The sequence below is a fragment of the Chiloscyllium punctatum genome, chromosome 22 (genome assembly GCF_047496795.1).
Source record: "Chiloscyllium punctatum isolate Juve2018m chromosome 22, sChiPun1.3, whole genome shotgun sequence".
Classification (NCBI taxonomy): Eukaryota; Metazoa; Chordata; class Chondrichthyes; order Orectolobiformes; family Hemiscylliidae; genus Chiloscyllium; species Chiloscyllium punctatum.
Genome location: NC_092760.1, coordinates 34,637,325 through 34,657,683, shown reverse-complemented (window position 1 = coordinate 34,657,683; position 20,359 = coordinate 34,637,325). Strand labels below are relative to the sequence as shown.

The following is a 20,359-nucleotide window of genomic DNA, read 5'->3' as shown; positions in this document are numbered from 1 at the left end:
GTTTTGCACTGCCAGTTTTTTTATGCTGAATGACACTTATAAGAACTACATAGTTCTCCCATGATCGACCATGATAGTCTTTTTTTTGGACATTTCTTTGGCTCCAGCCCAACACTGGACAAAAGGAAGTGAACTATTACATATTCAGTTTAAATTATGGACTCTACGGGGACGACAAAAAAAAGAACAGTCATATGTTAAATTTTTACCTGTAGAACAATCGCAGGTACTGAAAATATCATGGCTTCATTGAAAACAGGATTAGGATCATCTCTCTTCACTGCTGTCTTTTTCTTACTTATTTTCCTCGTATCTTGAAGGAGATAAACTTTCACAAATGGATCTGTTCAGAGCCGTGAAAAGGGGAGATGGGAGAATTAAAATCCAGTTATATTTACAGTACAGTGATTATAAATCAATACATTCTGAGACAGAGGAAAGAATAGGAACATAGGATTTAGGAGGAGGAGGACTAGGTCATTCACCTTTAAAGCCTACTTTGCCATTTAATTAGATCATGACTCTGTTTGCGATTTCCTCTCCATGTCCTTCACCCCCTTCATTTTGACTCCCTTGTCTGTCGAAAATCTGTCTAACTCTATTTTGAACAAATTTAATAACCCGGGTTCTAATTGCTTACCAGGGAAGAGGATTCCGCAGGCTAACAACACTGAGAGAAAGGATTTCTCCTCATCTCCATCTTAATCTGTATCCCCCAGTTCTCATCTTCCTCACATGAGCAAACATAATTCCTGTATCCACCCTATTAAGTCCTCCCACAAGCTTTTACAAATCAATACGTTTGCCTCTCATTCGGCTTATTTTGGATGGGGATTGGCCCAAATTGCTCAATGTCTCTTTGTAAGATCAGTCCTTGATCTCAGATATGTGACCTCTTAGTTAATTTTAAAGTACCAACAGCTTACACAATACCTTCTCCTAGTCAATTTTAAATCCCTTCTAATGACTGAGTTTTCTCCTCTGTCACAATCGTTTGGATAGCATCTGCCTCATGGATAAAAACCCATGCAAAGTATTCATTTAGAACCTCAGCCATTCTGCTTGCTTCAAAGTGTAAAGCTCCTATTTGGTCTTTACTCACCCTACTCCTCCTTTCATTGTTCTTTTATTACTGATGTGCCTATAGAATACTTTGAAATTTCCCTAAATTTGCCAGCCTTTTTTCATAATTCCTCTTTGCTTATTGTATTTGCTTTCTCAACTTTCTTCTGATGACCTGTATTGAGCATGATTTGCAATTTATTGCCTAACACCTTCTTATGCACACTTTTTCTCCTTACCATAATTTCTATCTCCTTGGTTGTCCAGGGAGATCTGGATTTGTCGGTCCTACCTTTCTCACTTCAGGGAATTTACCTTGCAGGTAGCCCATTATTCAGCTAATAGTTAAGAACATAGAACAGTACAGCACAGTACAGGTCGTTCAGCCCTCGATGTTGCACTGATCTTTTATCCTACTCTAAGATCAAACTAACCTACATACCCTTATTTGTCCCTGGTTGTTCAGTCATTGCAAATAGCTGAAGACTCCCATACTGAACCCTCCACTAGTCACAGCTTGCCAACCTGAAAAATTTCCAATAACATATACTCTCTGCTTTCTTGGAGAAAGTGAGGACTGCAATGAAAGGCTTGTGCCCGAAACATCGATTCTCCTGCTCCTTGCATGCTGCCTGACCTGCTGTGCTTTTCCAGTGCCATACCTTTTCTCTGTTTTCTGTTAACTAACTAGTCCTTTATCAACACTAATTTGTTACTTCTAAAAAGCTTTCATCTTGTGCAGTAACTTTTAATATGGCATCTTATAAAATGCCTCTTGGAAATCAAAGTATACCACATTTATAGGTTCCCCTTTACCTACCTTAATTTCTCAAAGATAAATTAATTAAACACATTTTCCTTTCACAAAACCATGATGATATTTTAAGCATCCTGCTAAACCTCCTTAATAATGAATTCCAGCAATTTCCCTATGACGGATACTTGGCTAATTCATTTGTTTTCTGTCTCCCCCTTTACACAGCAGCATAGGAGGAACAGGAGTAGGCCATTTGGTCCCTTGATGCTGTTCCACCATTTAAGAAGATCATGGCTGATCTGAGTGTAGCCTCATCCACATTCCCATCTACCCCATAAACCTTCAACCCCTTTCTCACTTTTACCTTAAAATATTCAAGGACCCTACTTCAATCACATTTTTGAGAAAAACACATTTTTCAAAAACATTTCACTTCTTCTGTTTTGAATGGCAACCTCTTATTTTTAATTCCAGTTTTAGACTCTCCCATGAGAGGAAACATTTTTTCCAATCCACTCTGTCAAGGCCCCTTATGGTCTGATGTTTCAAACAAGTAGCAACTCCTAACACCAAAACTCTTTCTCCAGTGGATACAAGCCTAAGTCTGCCAACTTTTCTTTATAAGACAACACACCCATTCGAGGTATAAGTCTAGTAAACCTTCTCTGAAGTGTGTCCAATTCCTTTAACATCCTTTCTTAAATAAGGTGATCAACACTGTACACAGTACTCCAGGCATGGTCTCACCAGTATAACTGTATAACTGAAGCATAACCTCCCCACTTTCATTTAATTCCTCTCACAATAAGAGATAAGATTCTATTTAGCTTTCCTAATCCCTTTCTGTAGCCACATACTGGCCTTGTGTAATTCAAACATTAGGAAGAACACAGAGTCCATTGCATCACCAAGATCTGCAAATCATCAACATTCAGTTAATGCACTTCATTATTCTTCCTGCTAAGAATGAACAATTCCATGTTTTGCTCCATTTATCAGATCTTTACCTCATCCAACTTTGTAGTATCAGCAAACTTAGCAATCATCCCGTCACTCCCTTCATCCAAATAATTTATATAAATCATAAAGAGTTGGAGCCCCAGCATTGATCCGTGTGGCATTTGTTACATCTTATCAACCAGAAAAAGTTCATTCTTGCCTATTTTCTGTTTCCCTTTAGTTTTCTTAAATGAACCTATGGCTATTTTCACCATTGGGACACCTCCACATTCTAAAGGATTTTGAAAAAGTGTGACCAATACATCATTTTTCATTGCAACCTTTCTTTAAAGACCTCAGGATGCAGGCCATTGGGTCCTGGGGATTCCTCAGCCATTAGGTTGAATTGTTTTCCCAGCAGCCTTTCCCTGACAATGGTGTTTATTTTACATTGCTTGTTCCCAGGCTCATTACAACTGTCAATTCACCTCATGATTTTCAATTATTTTTGAGCTAAGGATTTTCTAAGTCTTCTACAGTGAAGACAATCACAAAATATCTTTTCATCTCCTCAGCCATTTCCTTGTCTCCCATTAATTCACCAGTTGCAATCTCCAGGGGAGAAAATGTCAACTTTAGTTACTCTTTTCCTATTTAAATACTTGTAGAAGTTCTTCCTATCACTTTTTATACTACTAGCTAGATTTCTCACAATTTGATTTTTTTATATGCTTTTTTAGTCATTCTTCTGCACTCCTAAAATCTGCCGGATTTTCTCACCTACAATAATATTTGCAGAATTGCACAGTATTTTATTTTTCTCTCAACTTGATACGAGCCTTAACTTGCCAATTTAACCACAGATGATGTATCCTCCTCAGTAGGATAAATTTTTGCTGCCAGTTATTAAACATCTTCTCAAATGTCTGCTGCTGCATGTCTAGTTCTGACCTTTTAATCTAGTTTCCCAGTTTATGTTAGCTAGCTCTCCCTCCATACACTTAATAATTACTTTATTCATGTTTAAAATTCAAGACTTAGACCCACATTTCTCCCCTTCAAACTGAATGTGAAATTCCAACATGTTACAATCACTGTCACCCAGAGACTCCTCTGCCACAAGATTATTGATTGATCTTGTCTCATTGCACTTACTAGTTCTAGGATAGTTTACTTGCTAGCTGTTTCTAGAAAGTATGGTTCTAAGAAATTGTTCTGAATGCACTCAATTTTCCAGCTAACTTCATCAATCTGATTCATTCAATCTGCAAGTAGATTAAAGACACTCATGATTATAGTGAAAACTTTCTTACATGTCCCATTTATCTTTTTTTGTCCTACATTGTAACTACTACCAAGGGGCCTATAAACTACTCCCACTAGTGACCTCTTACCTTTCCTATTTTGTGTCTATAGCCAAACTTGCTCTTTTCAAGTAAGATCCTCTTTGATTTGATATCCTTAATTAATAGAGCTACCTCCTCATCTTTTCCTAGCTTCCTATCTTTTTTGTCTCTGATGCTGACATTCTGTCTCTTATAGCAACATTATGGTGAATTTGCTGATAAGTGTCTATTGGATAACAGAAATTATAACAAAACTGGGTTTTGGAACTTTTCAGTTTCTGCCAACCTAATTAAATATCATCTTGGTAATGAATTCATCTAATGCCAAAAATGTTTCCTACCTCTCCTTTTGACAGACGGCATCATACATTCAAGTATTGTGAAATGTTGGACTTTGTTAATTAATTCATACCAAAATGTCGACCGTTTATACAATTTTATTATGAAATAGGAGCAGTGTTAAAAGGTACATTTCTTTTTTGTAAGGAAGTTGCTGAAATTAACTGATCAAAAAATCTATCAATGTGATTATTCATTCTGTAGACAGTGAATACTGACAGGATAAACCCACACTTGTCAGAATGTATACTAGCAGGCTCCAACCACACACAGTGAATATCAACTTGATTAAACTACATAACCAAATGCAGCATTGACTAATGAATTAAGTAGACGAAAGTGAGGATGCTAGAGATCAGAATCAAGATCAGAGTGGTGCTGGAAAAGCACAGCAGGTCAGGCAGCATCTGAGGAGCGGAAAATCGACGTTTTGGGCAAAGACCCTTCATCAGGAAAAGCCCTCCATTCCTGATGAATGGCTTTTGCCCGAAATGTCGATTTTCCTGTTCCTCGGATGCTGCCTGACCTGCTATGCTTTTCCAGCACCACTCTAATGAAATAGGTAGGCACACATCACAGGAATTGTTCATGGCTGGTTTGCACCACCAATGTTAGTTTCATTGGACTGAATTGTGCTGGTAATAAAAGCCCCATTGCTGGAAATGAAAAGGGCGATGTGATCCTGCTCTGCTGTCAGCAGGGACAGGGACTGCCAACAGTTAATTAAGAATCTTCCACTAGGGCCTCTTTCCAATTAAGAAGAACCTTCCACCCAGAGAGATCAGAGGACCAGCAGCCTCAGCAGTGTTGTCATAGCTAGTGTCAGCCAGTGCTGAGGGTCTAGCTCCTGGGAGACAGAATCAAAATGGTGAGGTGTAGTTGAAGACAGCTGAGTTAGTGTGGGGGGATAGCGTGGTCAGATAACTAGGTCCCAACAATCCAGACAAAAAAAAAAGAGGTGGAGTTTGCTGAGCACTGGCAGCACCATTGCTGGGTGCTCCATTCATGGGCCATGGTGGGAGATTCCCATCATTACCAAGACACCAAGTTTCACCTGGCAATCTCTCCACATAGCAGTAAACTCTCCTCATTTGGGCAGAATGCCTGCTGAGAGGGGGCAGCTGAACTCCCAACTTTCTCACCACTGGCAATGTGGCTTGGCAGCAGCAAGACACCGGCTTTCCCTTTCTGCAGTCATAGACTAATGGATCCCCTACAGTGTGGAAGCAGGCCATCAGGCCCATCAAGTCCACACCAACCCTCTGAAGAGCATCCCACCCAATCTCTGCAACCCTGCATTTCCCATGGCTAACCCACCTAAGTCTGCATATCCCTGGACACTATGGGAAATTTAGCGTGGCCATTCCACCTAACCTGCACATCTTTGGACTATGGGAGGAAACCCACAGAGACATGGAGACAATGTGTAATCTCCACACAGACAGTCGACTGAGGGTGGAATCGAACCCAGATCCCTTGTGCTGTGAGGCAGCTGTGATAACTACTGAGCCAGTGTGCCACACAGATCATTTTGCCAGTCCTCCTTCTCTCATCTCCAAAGGATGAGGAGTATTCAGTATATTGCCTTGGCATTGCCAAGTGGCACTTTGGTTGATCGTTTTTCACAGGACATGCCGAAAAGTTTCCATTTTCAGAGTTACTTTTGAAAGTATGAAACCTATAATTTGAAAACAGATGAATTGAAGTTTCTGAAGGGGTGGGTTCAGAGCTGCTTGTGTTGAAAAACATCAGTGTTCTCCTGGTATCTGGCATGCAGTGAGAAATTGCTAATGATAATTAGTACACTGCACTTAGCAGCTGAAAAGTGCTTTAACCTGCATCTGTTGCATAAAAAATGCACGAAAAAATTGGAAGGTAATTGCCAGCGGCCTTATCATTTTACAGTTATTTCCTGAGAGACCAATTTGCAGTAAAATGCTTTTACAATCAAGTAAAATTGAGCTCATCTTAGTCCTGTTAGTCTCAGCAAGTGTATGGAAGTTCAGCAGCTTCTGTATGGAATGCATTGTGTTTCTTCATGCAGTGAATCCACCTTCTTAACTTACCCTTTCACTACTTCTTTGATAGACTATTCAACCAACCTCCGAGACCAGAGGTGTTAAAACATCATCCAAGTTATACATCTATCCACAGTCATTATTCCACCCACTTAACTGATCCAGTTACTTTATTCTTGTCATTGGATTGTATTGTCTGTATCGCAACCTACAGAATTTGTTTTTAAGAAGTATCACAGAATTATTCAGCACAGAACAGGCCCTTCGGCCCATAGAGTATGTACTGCCAAATATATACTGCCACCTACAATAGTTCACTTTCACACACTGCGGTCATAGCCTTGAATGTTATGGCACTTCAAGTGCTCATCCAAGAACTTTTTAAAGGCTGTGCAATTTCCTGCCCCAACTTTCTTCCCAGGCTGTGCATTCCAGACCCCTGCCACCCTCTAGATGAAAAGGTTTTTATCCAGAAATTCCCTCTAAACTTCCTACCTAAGTATTTCCCCTTGTTATTGACTCTTCCACTCATGGGAACAGCTATTTCCTATTCTCTGTCTCCATGCCCATCATAATCAATCAGGTCCCCGCTCAACTTCCTTTACTCCAAAAAGAACCCTCTCTTCACAGCTGAAATGCTCTTTCCCAGGCAACATCCTGGTGAATCTCCTCTGCAACCCACCAAGTGCTACCACATCTTTCCTATAGTGTGGTGATCAGAACTGCATGCAGTATTCCAGCTGGGGCCTAATCAAAACTCTGTCCAGCTCCAACATAAACTTCCTGTTCTTATGCCACAAACTGATAAAGCCAAGATCTCCTATGCCTCCACAATTACACTATTGACCTGTCCTGCTACCTTCAGGGATCTATGGACAAGCATCTGAAGATCTCTCTATTGCTCTGAGCTTCTGAGGGTCTTGACATTCACTGGGTACTCCCTTGACTTCATATTTCTTCCAAAGTGCAACACCTTACAAATTTTCAGGGTTAAATTCCATCTGTCTCTGATCTGACCATTTGACCACTCCATTTATATCATCCTGTAACCTAACACTTTTCTCCTCACTATCAACCTGCCAGCCAACCTTTGCGCCATGCACAAATTTACTTAAAAATTACACAACACCAGGTTATAGTTCAATTGGTTTATTTGGAAGTACAAGCTTTCAGAGCGGTGGTCTAACCTCATACCTTTAATGCATTGTCTGAGTTGAGATGCCACCTTTTTTTAAAATAAAACTTTATCTCGCGAATGTGACTTGAAAGAAGTTCTGGGATTTACATATTAACAAAACAGAAACCTGCAACCATTCTAAAAGTTTAAAAACTTAACAGCAATTTAAGTTTGTTCAATATATCGTATCAGTTGCATGGCACGATGATCTTTTGCTATAAATTCTGTGTCCTATGATCCTGCCCCACTAGCTACCTGATGAAGGAGCAGCGCTGTGAATGCTTGTACTTCCAAATAAACCTGTTGGACAGTAACCTGGTGTTGTGTCATTTTTAACTTTGTCCACCCCAGTCCAACACTGGCAGGTCCACATCATTACTTATCAAGGGTTTGGCAGGTGCTGTCTGAGGATCTTTGGTGAATTTCTGCAGTGCATCTTGTAAATAGTACACACTGCTGTTATAAATCGTTGTTGATGGAGGGCACAACGCTTGTGGATGTGATGCCAATCAGGCAGATGGCTAGGTCCTGGATCGTGTCCGATTTCTTGAGTGTTATTGGGGCTGACTCACCCAGGCAAATTGGAGTATTGCATCACACTCCTGATGTGCCTTGTAGATGACTGGCAAGCTTTGGTGAGTCAGGACGTGAGTTTCTCAATGCACTATTCCAAGCCTCTGACCTGCTTTTGTGGTTTGTGTTTACATGGTGAGTCCAGTTGATTTTCTGGAGAATGGTAACCTCCAGGGTGTTGATAGTAGGATATTTGCCAAATGGCCGAGGACACTCACCTGAGGAACTCCTTCAGACATGTCCTGGAGCCAAGATGACTGACCTCCAACAGCCATCTTCTTTATGTGCCAGGTATGACTCCAACCAGCAGAGAGTATTTCTCAGATTCCCAATGATTCCAGTTTTGCTAGGCTACCTTCATGCTATGATCAATTGCAGCCAAGATGTCAAGGGCTGTCACTCTCACCCAGTTCTGGAATTTAGCTCTTTTTTTTGAATTAAGGTTATAATGCAGTCGGGAGCTGAATGATCCTAGTAGAAACCAAACTGGGCATCACTGAGCAGATTATTACAGAGCAGGTGCTGCTTGATAGAACTACTGATGACAACTGCCATCACTTTACTGATGAGCAAGAGTAGGCTGATGGGGCAGTAATTTGACCGGGTTGGATTTGTCCTGCTTTTTGAATACAGGACATACCTTGGCAATTTTCCACATTGTCAGGTTGGTGCCAGTGCTATAACTGTACAGGCCAGGAGAGGCACAAGTTCTGGAGCACAAGTCTTTGCTACCATTGCTGGAATGTTGTCAGGGCCTATAGACATTGCACTAGTCCCTCCAAATTTTTCTTGATCTCACGTGGAGTGAATTGAACTGGTTGAAAACTGGCAGCTGTAATGCTAGAGACCGCAGAGGAGGCCAAGTTGAATCATCCACTCAGCACTTCTGGCTGAACATTGCTGCAAATGCCTCAGCCTTATCTTTTGCTCCAATGTGTTGGGTTCCCCCATCATTGAGGATAGGGATATTTGTGGAGCCTCCTCCTCCATGTTTAACCGTCCATCACTATTCACAGAAAATGAAGGAAACACATCCCTATCTCAGTCTTTACAGTGTGATTGTTAGCAATTCTAATGTGAAGTAAATAATAACTGGATTTTGATAATCTGCTAGCAAGTCCTATGAATTTGTGGAACATCAAGTACTTCTTTGGATTATACTGGACTTCTTGAGAAGTTTTGCTTATAACCTGATTCAATCCCACCTGCTTCACTTACCAGACATGGCCTTTCCATTGTTCCAGACTAGGTTTTTTGCTTTGACCACCACCACAGTCAGCCGCTCTGCTGTCGGTAGGTAACTGAGAGAGAGCAGGATTTCTCCAACTGTGTCTGTTGCCTAACAGACAGAGGTATGGTCAGTTCTCCACATAATAGTTCAGTGACCCAGCAAAATGAAAATCAACACTAAGCACAGACAGAACAGTAAAGTTGGACAAGTATTTTTAATTACTTCCCAGCAGTTTAATTTGTGGTGCATTCACATCCCCTGTGGCCATTAAATTACTGTGGGCCCTCTGTGGTGGCTATTATACCTGAGCCTCTACAACAGTAAAGCAATTATACCCCTCATTGTTGGCTAGTAACACCTCAGTCCCTGCAACTGTGATCAGCAATTTTAACTCACTCTTAATTGTTATTAAATGGTTATTATCACCTGGAGTGATTCTCACAACCAACTTGGGACTTTTCTCAGCCTATGCTAAATACATTGTTAAAAGATCAGGTCTGTTAACAATTATGAATGAAACATGCGGCTATTTCGGATGTGAATGGCACTATAAATGACCCTTGCTGAATGTTACTTGTTTGGTGTCTCTCTCACCTTATTGACATCCTGCAGGTAAAGCCAAGCATTAAAGGCACGGTTGCTGAGATCCAGATCTGACAGCTTTAGGTCTGCCAATCCTGTGCTGATGCTTCTGTCATCTTCGTCAATCCCAAATACTGAAAAGCGCAGGCTGTTCTCCTCGAGAGCAGAAGGGTCCAGTGGAATGGAAAACTTCTCATCAAAGAATACAGAGAATGCATTCCTCTGAATCTAAGCAAAAGAAAGGGTGCAGCTTAATATAATAATCTATATTTCAGTTTGCAATCACAGTGATCTGGGATCATCCCAACTTTCGCCTAGATCATCCAAGATCATTTGAATCACTTACAATTTCAATAGCCACAAATCTAATGGCTTCAAATGAAAACTATGCTTATATTGTCACACAGTGCTGATAGTTCTGATTGTCATCTTCCAGGAGTAAGTATAACTTTAAAACAAAACCCATCATTAGCCTCAGTGCAGTGAGTTTGACCCTTTTAAACTATTCCCAAGACTAAATTAGGTTCGGCCTCACAGCACAAACCTTTATGAATAAACCATGTATTCCCTTGACACATTAATGCCACAACAATTCTCTTTTCATTTAAATGTAAGATGCGACTAACAATCATTTAAAATTATAATGGCATTAAAACATGAATATGACAGCAACATGACTTTCTAAGTTTACAGCAAGGCCATAATACTACACAGTAATACCACAATCTCTACAGCACAGTATTACTACAATAAACATTGATAATCTCCAAAATATCATAAATATTATAATGCATTCATTATTACTGTGACATGCACTTGAAGGATACCAACTACATTCCAATTCCAGGAGATTTAGAGACCTTATTATAGCATTTGAGATTGACAACACATTAACACGACCAAGTCTCTTTTCATTCAGTGTAAGATGCCACCTTTTTTATCTGTTGAGCCTTTGCTTCAAGTAAGGTCTATTTAGAGAGCTGTGAGTAACAATCATTTAAATTATAATGGCATTAAAACATGAATGCGACAGCAACATGAGTTTCTAAGGTTACAGCAAAGCCATAACACTACATAGTAATATCACATTAATCTCTACAACACAATGTTACTATAATAAACACTGATAATCCCCAAAATAATATAAATATTATAATGCATTTATTATTACCATATTTGAAGGATGCCAACTATATTCCCTTTCCAGGAGATTTTGAAATCTCATTATAGCATTTGAGATTGATTTGACTGTCTCAACAAAGCTCTTCAGGTAGGGCTGATCGACAACATTCCTGTGCTGCAGACAAAGGATGGCAGCTGTGAACATCTAAGAAAGCCAAGCTACTAAGCTAGCCAAACCCAGCCAACTTAAAGAGCTGGTTCTTTCAGGGTTAGTTACTGGTAATGGGCCCAACATGTCTGGTGTGCTGCGCTTTTATGGTGTCTCCTGTCTCAAAGTGTAACATGAAGGAGGAGACCTTTTGAGGGATGGTTGTAATTAATATGCAACCAGAAGGAGATCTTTCATGATGGCCTGACAATTGGGAAGTGATTTTGAGTTGGTTAGTGATAGAAATATGAAAATGACTCAAAAGAAACTGAAACAATGCAACATAGATACTTTGCTCAAGATGAGAAAGCATAATGAGCAGCCAACAATGAAGGCACCTTGCGGTATGACATCCATTGCCTTGCTGGCACTGATTGTAAATACCAGCTTATGAATTTGTAACTGGGGAATCAAGAGTTCCAAGCAGTACTATTTGGGATCCATTATTCAATCTTTATCTGTCATCAAGGAACTCAGTGAAAAAAATAAGGTATTTTTCCAACTGCTTCACTGGTGTTAGAAGAAAAGAGATAAACTTTTTATATTCCTTAATAGGATGTTCTAGTCACTGTAAAGTCAGCAATTGGTGTGCATCCCTAATTAGCCTTGAAAAAGTGGTGAGGAGCTGACCTCTTGAACTCCAAAGACCACCTGGTATAAGACCTGGTAGGAAGGCCTTTATGCAGCACCTTTAACAACCTCTAGGTTGCCCAAAGCACTTACAGCTAATTAAATGCTTTTGAAATACAGCCAAATCCATAATATCGGAAACATGGCAAACAATGTGCCCTCATTAAGCTCTCTTGAGCACAATGTGATTTTGGTAATATTCAATCTGTTTTGTTAGATGTTAGATTGAGGGATGAAAGTACTGATGGCACTGGGGAGAACTTCTTTCCCTCAAAATAGTATCATAGGGACCTTTGTGTCCACATAAGGAGGCAAGATGATGAGAGAATGACAAAAATATAAAAGATTAGAAACTAACTTCTTCCCCCTGTTATCGGACATTTGATTGGACCTCTCAAATGTTAATTAATTCTGAGCTGATTCTCTCTGCACCTTCTCTGTGTCTGTAACACTGTATTCTGCACTCTGTTCTGCTATCCTGGTGCACTTTGTACAGCAAGATCTGCATGTAAAGCACACAAAACAAGACTTTTCGCTGTATATCAGTACATGCGATAACAATAAATCAAACTCAAATGACTATGTTGTTGAGGTTTGTCAGTAAACCTACCATAACACTATCAGGTACAGGACCAGAATTAGGCCATTCGGTCCATTGAGTCTGCTCTGCCATTCAATCATGACTGACATGTTTCTCAACTCCATTCACCTTCACCCTGTAACCTTTGATCTCTTTATTAATCAAGAACCATTCTATCTCTGTCTTAAGTACCCTCAGTGATTTGGCTTCCAGAGTCTTCTGTAGCAACAATTTGAAATTCCTCCTCATTTCAGTTCTAAAGGTCGTCCCTTCATTCTGAGGTTGTGCCCTCAGTAATCTCTCCTTCTAGTGGGAACAGCTTTAACCACATTCACTCTATCCAGTCATCTCAGTACTTTATAAGTTTCAGTGAGAAACCCCCTCATCCTTCTTAACTCCAACACATCTAGACCCAGAGTCCTCAACTGCACCTCATACAACAAGCTGTTTATCCCTGAGATTTTTCTTGTAATCCTCCTCTGGACCTGTCCAAGGCGAGCAGATCTTTCCTTAGATATGGGGCCCAAAATTGCTCACAATATTCCAAATGCAGCCTGACTAATGTTTTATGTACTGAAGAAGGGCTCATGCCTGAAATGTCGATTCTCTTGCTCCTTGGATGCTGCCTGACCTGCTGCACTTTTCCAGCAACACATTTTCAGCTCTGATCTCCAGCATCTGCAGTCCTCACTTTCTCCTAATGTTTTATATAGCTTACATAGCAAGAGTAGGAATATAGCAGCACATCCCTACTCTTGTATTCTAACTGTCTGAAAATAAATACTAACAATACACTTGTCTTCCATATGTCAACTGAACCTGCATGGTAAACTGAAAAGAATTCAGAATGTGAGCTCCTAAGCCCCATTATGTTTTAGATTTCCAAAGCCTCTCCCCATTTAGAAATTAGTCTACACCTCTATTCTTCTTAACAAAGTGTATAATTTCATATAGCAGCATTCAAGAAGCACCTGGATGAATACATGAATAGAAAGGGAATAGAGGGATACGGATCCTGTAAGTGAAGACAGTTTTAGTATGGAAGGGCAAAGTGTGTTGACGCTGGCTTGGAGGGCCAATGGGCCTGTTCCTGTGTTGTATTATTCCTTGTTTCTAACATTGTATTCCATCTGCCATTTCTGTGCCCACTCCTCTAGCCAGCCCAAGTCCTTCTGCAGCTTTCCACAACACCACCTGTCCCTCCACCTATCTTTGTGTCATCTGCAAACTTAGCAACAATGCCCTCAGTTCCTTCATCTATTACACTAATGTATAATGTGAATATTGTTGTTCCAACACTGTGGAACCTCACTAGTCACCAACTTAATTTAAGCTCATATCAAATAACTTAGGGTCACTAAAACCCAATGAATTGTGTCCTTATGTTCTTAGTTGTGCAGTGTCTCATTTTTCTTTTCTTAAATATTACATAGACTGCTTCCCAACTCTCCTGGAGTGCACATGGGAATTCTATCACATACTCACTAACATCTTTTATGTCCTCAGTTATGTCCTTCAGATGTGATCTCATTAGCAATTTAGCTCAGCAGTGATTCAACACAAAATGTCATCTGCAGACATTCCATCTATCAAGTTATATCTCCTGGGGTGTTCACAAATATTATAAAGCAGAAATAAGCCAATCTGTGAACTGGTGACAACCCATAATGATTCCAGTCTGTACAGTGTCACTAGTATCCTACTTTTAGAGCAATTTATCCATCACAAAGTCATTTTCTCCTCCTAGTGAGTCAAACTGAAACCGTCCTTGCCTATGTATCCTCGGTTTATTGATAAAGTATGTTTTACAATGCCTGATGTTAGCAATAACTCACCAAGGCCTCACCAGCACCTTCCAAATCTGTGATCACTACTATTAATAAAGGCGTGGGCAGATGTCCAGGAATATGACCAGGTTCCTTCAGTCCACACACCATCCTGACTTGGCACTGTATCACTGTTCCTTCATTGATATTGGGTCAAAATCCTCAAGCGCCCTTCTTAATAGCACTGTAGGCTTCCCTCCGCCTCAAGGACTGCAGCAGTTCAAGAAGGCCGCTCACCACCACCTTCTTCAGGGCAGTTAGGGAAGGGCAATAAACACTGGCCTAACAAGCAATGCCCATATCCCATGAATAAAGTTTTAAAAAGGTTGAATCTCACACTGCAATTTTTACATGCTTTTCATCGGATTTATGAATGCTGTCAAAAAGATTTTCTGAAACTATATTTGAAGCAGTATAATATTTTAATCTGTTTTAATTTACTGTATAACCCATTCTCTACAGTTCTGGTTTGTTGACTCCATACAGATTTTATAAGAAAACACTTGGCTAGAAATCCGCATACACCCTTTAGGAGTATTTTGGGGTGAGGATTATGTATATACGCTGAATGGTTCAACAGGTCCCATCCTTCCCAGTCTCCTCCATTACGTAGAGTGTGGGTGAGTACCAAATGTAGCAGTTTGCCCATGTATGTAAATAAATAATTAAGTGTCAATTGATCCTGCTAAAGCTCAACAACTCAACCGATCCCAGTTTTACTCTCCGCATGCCATTATCATTGAATCCCGACAGTGTGGAAGCAGGCTATTCAGCCCATCGAGTCCACACCAAACCTCTGAAGAGCATCCCACCCGACTCACCCCCCCATACCCTATCCCTGAAACCCTGCATTTCCCATGGCTAATCCACCTGGCCTGCACCTCCCTGGAAACTACAAACAAGTTAGCATGGCCAAATCATCTAACCTGCACGTCTTTGACCGCGGGAGGAAACCAGAGAGCCAGGGGAAAGATGTGGGGAGAATGTGCAAGCTCTACGGACATCACACAAACCCAGGTCACTGGCGTTTTGAGGCAGCAGTGCTAACCATTGAGCCACCATGTTGCTCAAATCTGATTGGTGTGGGCACTCAGTTGGGAATGAAATCCACAATTGTTTTTAAAGTTCTTTAGTGTGGCAGGGGGTATGGAGAGATGTTATCAATAGAGGGTGCCTGTTGACCAGCCTGCATAATCTACATCCCGAGAACAATTAAAGATAATGACACTGTTCCTGAAACGTCAGCCCATATCAGGAATCATTTCCATTATTCAGATAGCTCCCAGTCAAAAGGAAGGGATGGAGAGAGTTAAGACAAAGAATCTGTCCTGGTGTCTTAACAGAATGCAAAAGCTTAACTCTTCACAAATATAGTAATTGGCAAACATTCAGAAGGCAGTGAGCTGTCTGTGTGAAGTGCATTCCGAATAGCTGCTTGTAAGTGAATGCAATGGTAATTGAAGGAAATGTACCAGAGTCTGATAAATTCTGTTGCTTACTCAAGTCCCAAGAGAGAGTAAAAACTGGTTAAGGTTCCTTTCCATGTCATCCATTCAATTTTTAGCACTGGTTGAAAATCTGCATGAAACAGTGAAGGAATACGCAAGTAGCCTCTGACGTCTTTGGAAAGTAGGACACTGAGAAATAAGACTATTCAGGATTTACAAGGATTTGTTCCATTCAAAAAAATGACAGCAGTGCACACTATTGCGTCTCATTTATGGTATAACTGACATTGGAGGGTCAGATCATATTGACACTTGTTACAAAACCAGAACTGTGGTTATTCAGGAAATAGCAGAGTTGTACCTTGACAAGGAGCAGTTCCTAATTGGCAATGGTTAAAATAAGATTTGACCGCGCCAGAGCAGACTGTCAAAGATCAGAACAAACATATAATTAGAATATATATCTCAAAATCCATGACAGCAAACTGCCAGCTCCAGCATTGTTCAGGAGGTGAGATTCAAAAAATACATTCTAACTTACACCCAAGCAACTTCTGTTTTTTTTTCATCAACTTCAGTATTGTGCACTTTTTGCAACACCAGCTTCATTATGATAATCAGGTTGCTAAAGGGATGAGTTCACTGTTATATATAGCCTTCTGTCATATTCTTTGTTACTGCAGGAGAGATGGATGTGCTGTGGTATAACAGTGTCCCTGACACACTTCTCACTTATGATAACATTGTTGTACATCAGAATGTGACAGGGAGGAAAGCAGTATCAGGGAGTGAGCAAGTTATACATAACACCTGATGCAGAGCAGAAATGCACATCTTTGAATCACTACAGGGATGTGACAGTGTTTTCACCTGCATTGACATGACCGTGATGGCCGGTCTGATGGCAACTGTGAAGAAGCAGCTGTCACAGCACTTGGACAGTGGCAATACTGATAACTGAGTTGTAACAAAACCTAATTCAGTTCCAATAGGTAAGATATAAAAAGAATTAACACTGAATGCCTTGGCATCTTAAAGCTATTAAATGGATTTCCACAGAGTCTACCACCAGTTCTCTCCAAGTAAGCAAGCACCACTTATATAGGCTACCTGTTCTACATGACTGATTAAACCACTGGCTATAGGCCTTGCTGCTGAAACATAGAGGCCTCTGGGGACCAAGATCCACCACAGTAATTCTGCTGTGTGGACTTTTGGCCACTCAGAATCAATACTGAATGAGAACTCACACAAGACTGCAGGTAGCACAGACTCGATTCATTCTCCGTTCAACATTTATAAAAGGGGAGGAGAGTTCCTTTGTACACAGCAAGAACCTTCTTTCAGGTGTAAACGTTAATAAAATTTATTGAACCCAGTAGTGGAGGTTAGTTTCATCTGCAAGAAAGGTCCTCATTGCAAACAGGAAGACAGCATCTGTCTTGAGGAGGAAATCGGTCTGACATATAACTTGTAACTAGTAATGTTCATGCCTACGCTCCCCTATGTTGTGAAGAATCAGGCATTTTATGTTGCTCAGGAGATGGTTACAAAAGATGAACCCTGCTGGAAAATATACTTTACTTTAAAAAACAATTCTCTCTAAGTACGTCCAGCAATCAACTTGAAGGCTGAATGGCGAGGTTAGTTAAAATCTAAAGTTTCTGAGTCTCCCTATCCTAGTTCTTATTACTAATGACAGTGTTTTAATATGCAAAACTCACTCATTCTGTCTGTAAACTCAGATATATAAGAGGATTAGAATACCACTGACCGAGAGCTTCAGATCGAATTAAAACCTGGGATCTGATGGTATGGATGCAGTCATCCTAAACTGATCTCAAGATTTTCTTTTGAATATTGCCTCCTCAAGGAGAGTGAGTCATAAAGTCAAGCAGCTGAATTTGATGTTCCCCTTTAAGTGGGATAATGTGAGGAGAGTGTACAAAGTTAAAAATTACACAACACCAGGTTATAGTCCAACAGGTTTAATTGGAAGCACACTAGCTTTCGGAGCATGCTTCCAATTAAACCTGTTGGACTATAACCTGGTGTTGTGTGATTTTTAACATTGTACACCCCAGTCCAACATCGGCATCTCCAAATCGTGAGGAGAGTGGGTTGACATAGCAACAGGTGCCATGGCAAGGATACTGTGCCTGTTGTTTACCTGTCTATGTTGGTATATTAACAACAGTGGCCACGTGGCCATCTTGTCCTTTGGCCAATCCCCACTTAGGGACCTACCTGTGCCACCACTGATATTCTAACCAGCAACAAGTGGGTACCTATAACTGCTGCAGCACCCCTACCAGACCTGGCAAGTGGACAGAGAGCTGTCAGCCAGACAAAGCTAACTCAATCATCCCAGTGGGAACAGAAGACAAGATCTTAACCATTTAACAGCTTGCCAGCTATAAAATGCCCCATGGAGATGCATTCACCCCTAATTGTTTTTTTCTCCGTTGAGGGAGAAACTACTGCCTCTGCAAAGAAATTCTGGCCACAGAGTCACGGCAACACAGAGGAGGGTCATTCAGTCCATCAGATCCATGCCAGCTCTCCATGGAGCATTCCCATCAATCCCACACCCCCATAGTCCGGTAAGTTTATTTAACTCATGCAGTTTCATCTTGAACTCATTCAGCTCTTCTGCATCCACTCTCCTGAGTCGGCAATGAACTCCAGGTTATTACCATTCTCTGCCTGAAGAAAGGTTCTTCCTCACACTTCCCCTGCGTCACTTGGCCTAAACCTTATGTTTTCATGATTAGTTTGAGAGGGGGTTAGAAGGTGAAGGGGACACGGCAGTTTATAGAAGGAAGAACTCAATGATCTTTTCCAATTGTTTTTTGCAGGTTGAAATGATAAAGATATGAAGTTGGATTGATTCTAAATTTAAATCAGCATCTTTGCAATCTCCTAAAGCCGTAGCTCAGTTGGTAGAGTTGGTAGCTCACATCCTTTTGAGTAGCTTTTAGGTTCCAGCCTCACTCTAGAATTTGAGGACAAGAATCAAGATACTCCAGTAATATTACTGAAGAAAAGTAGAACTATCAGGGATCCCAGATTGAGGAGAAGGTGTTAAACTGAGGCCCTTTCAACTGCATGTAAAGGTTCCATTGGCATAATTTTGAAGGTGGAGAAGGGAGTTTGCCCTTTGGTCCAGCCCTGCATTTGCCCATTAATTAACATCAGTAAAACAGATTATCGGGTCATTAGCTCATTGCTAATTTTCAAATCAACCTTCCTAGAAATGTTATGACACACCTCTGGAGCAGATGAGACCAGGGGCTTCCAGTTCAGAAATAAAAACACTACCACTCCGCCCACTTAAAATGCACTCAAGCCAGGTAAGAGTCGAACGAACAAGCTTCTGATTCACAGTCAGATCTATTATCCATTGAGCCACAGGCCCCAGTCAAAAATAGAGTGGAGAGGGTGAGTTTCCATCCCATTACCTCTCACATGCAAAACACATTATTATTTGAATTAATTCCCTAACAAAAAGCTGCAGTTACTGACTCCCACACTACAACGGCGACTTCAACAATTGGCTGTGAGACCTTTGATGACCTTGGAAAATGCTACTTAAATGCAAGGTGAAAGTAAGTACTGCAGATGCTGGAGATCAGAGTCAAGATTAGTGTGGTGCTGGAAAAGCATCTGAGGAGCGGAAAATTGACGTTTCGGACAAATGCCCTTCATCCGGAATGAGGCCTCAGGAATCAGGAATGCTCCTCGGATGCTGCCTGACTTGCTGTGCTTTTCGAGCACCACTCTAATCTCTACTTAACTGCAAATCTATCTTCTTTCCTGCCTGGTTTTGAAGAAGGAATACAGTTATTGGAACATGGACCTTAAAAAATAATAACACAAAGAATGCAAGCAAAGAAATAACTTCCAGTTATTCCAGATTCTTAATTGTGCTTGGCTTGTTTTATCTGAAATAAATCTGACAATTTAATATCTATTCAGCTTTCAAAATTGACACCATGTGTACTTGTACTGAATTCCAATATAATCTTTTAAAAACTGTTGATTCTTGTGTTGCTTTCTGTCCTGGTTCTTGAGCCTGAAGCTACTGCTCTCTTGGTTCTGCTTTTATTTATATTTCCTCAGGATGTCTTAGGATGAGAGATTTCAGTGGCCGTCTCAATTCATACATCCAGGGTTACCCGTTCACATTATGTTATTTAACCTTTTCTTAATAATCTCAGGATTATTACTTTGACCAACCAATCTTTGTGACCCTCCAACCGGATGGAATCTATGTTGATTTCCCCAGTTTCCTCATCTCCCCTCCCCCATCTCATTCCAGATCCAATCCTCCAACTCAGCACCTCTTGAACTGTCCTCCCTGTCCATCTTCCTTCCCACCTATACGCTCCACCCCTCCGCTCCGACCTATCACTATCATCCTCCCACCTGCATCGACCTATCGCCTTCCCAGTTAGTTTCCCCCAGACCAACCCCCACCCTCCTATTTATCTCTCAGCCCCCTTTTCCCCCACATTCCTG

The 20,359-nt window shown here is 40.8% G+C and overlaps 1 protein-coding gene across 2 annotated transcripts in view; it reads right to left on the bottom strand.

Annotated features, from left to right (window-relative positions):
• Positions 1-20,359, bottom strand: part of LOC140493496 (synaptotagmin-12-like) — a 29,736-nt gene that overhangs the window by 8,213 nt on the left and 1,164 nt on the right. For both annotated transcript variants that reach the window (XR_011963693.1, XM_072591989.1), the window contains exons 2-4: positions 10,037-10,252; positions 9,430-9,550; positions 210-343 (exon numbers count right to left, since the gene is read on the bottom strand). Coding sequence is in view for 1 of the 2 variants with exons in the window: in XM_072591989.1 (XP_072448090.1) it covers positions 210-343; positions 9,430-9,550; positions 10,037-10,252 (471 nt within the window). In the remaining variant the exon portion in view is untranslated. The remainder of the gene's footprint in view (positions 1-209; positions 344-9,429; positions 9,551-10,036; positions 10,253-20,359) is intronic.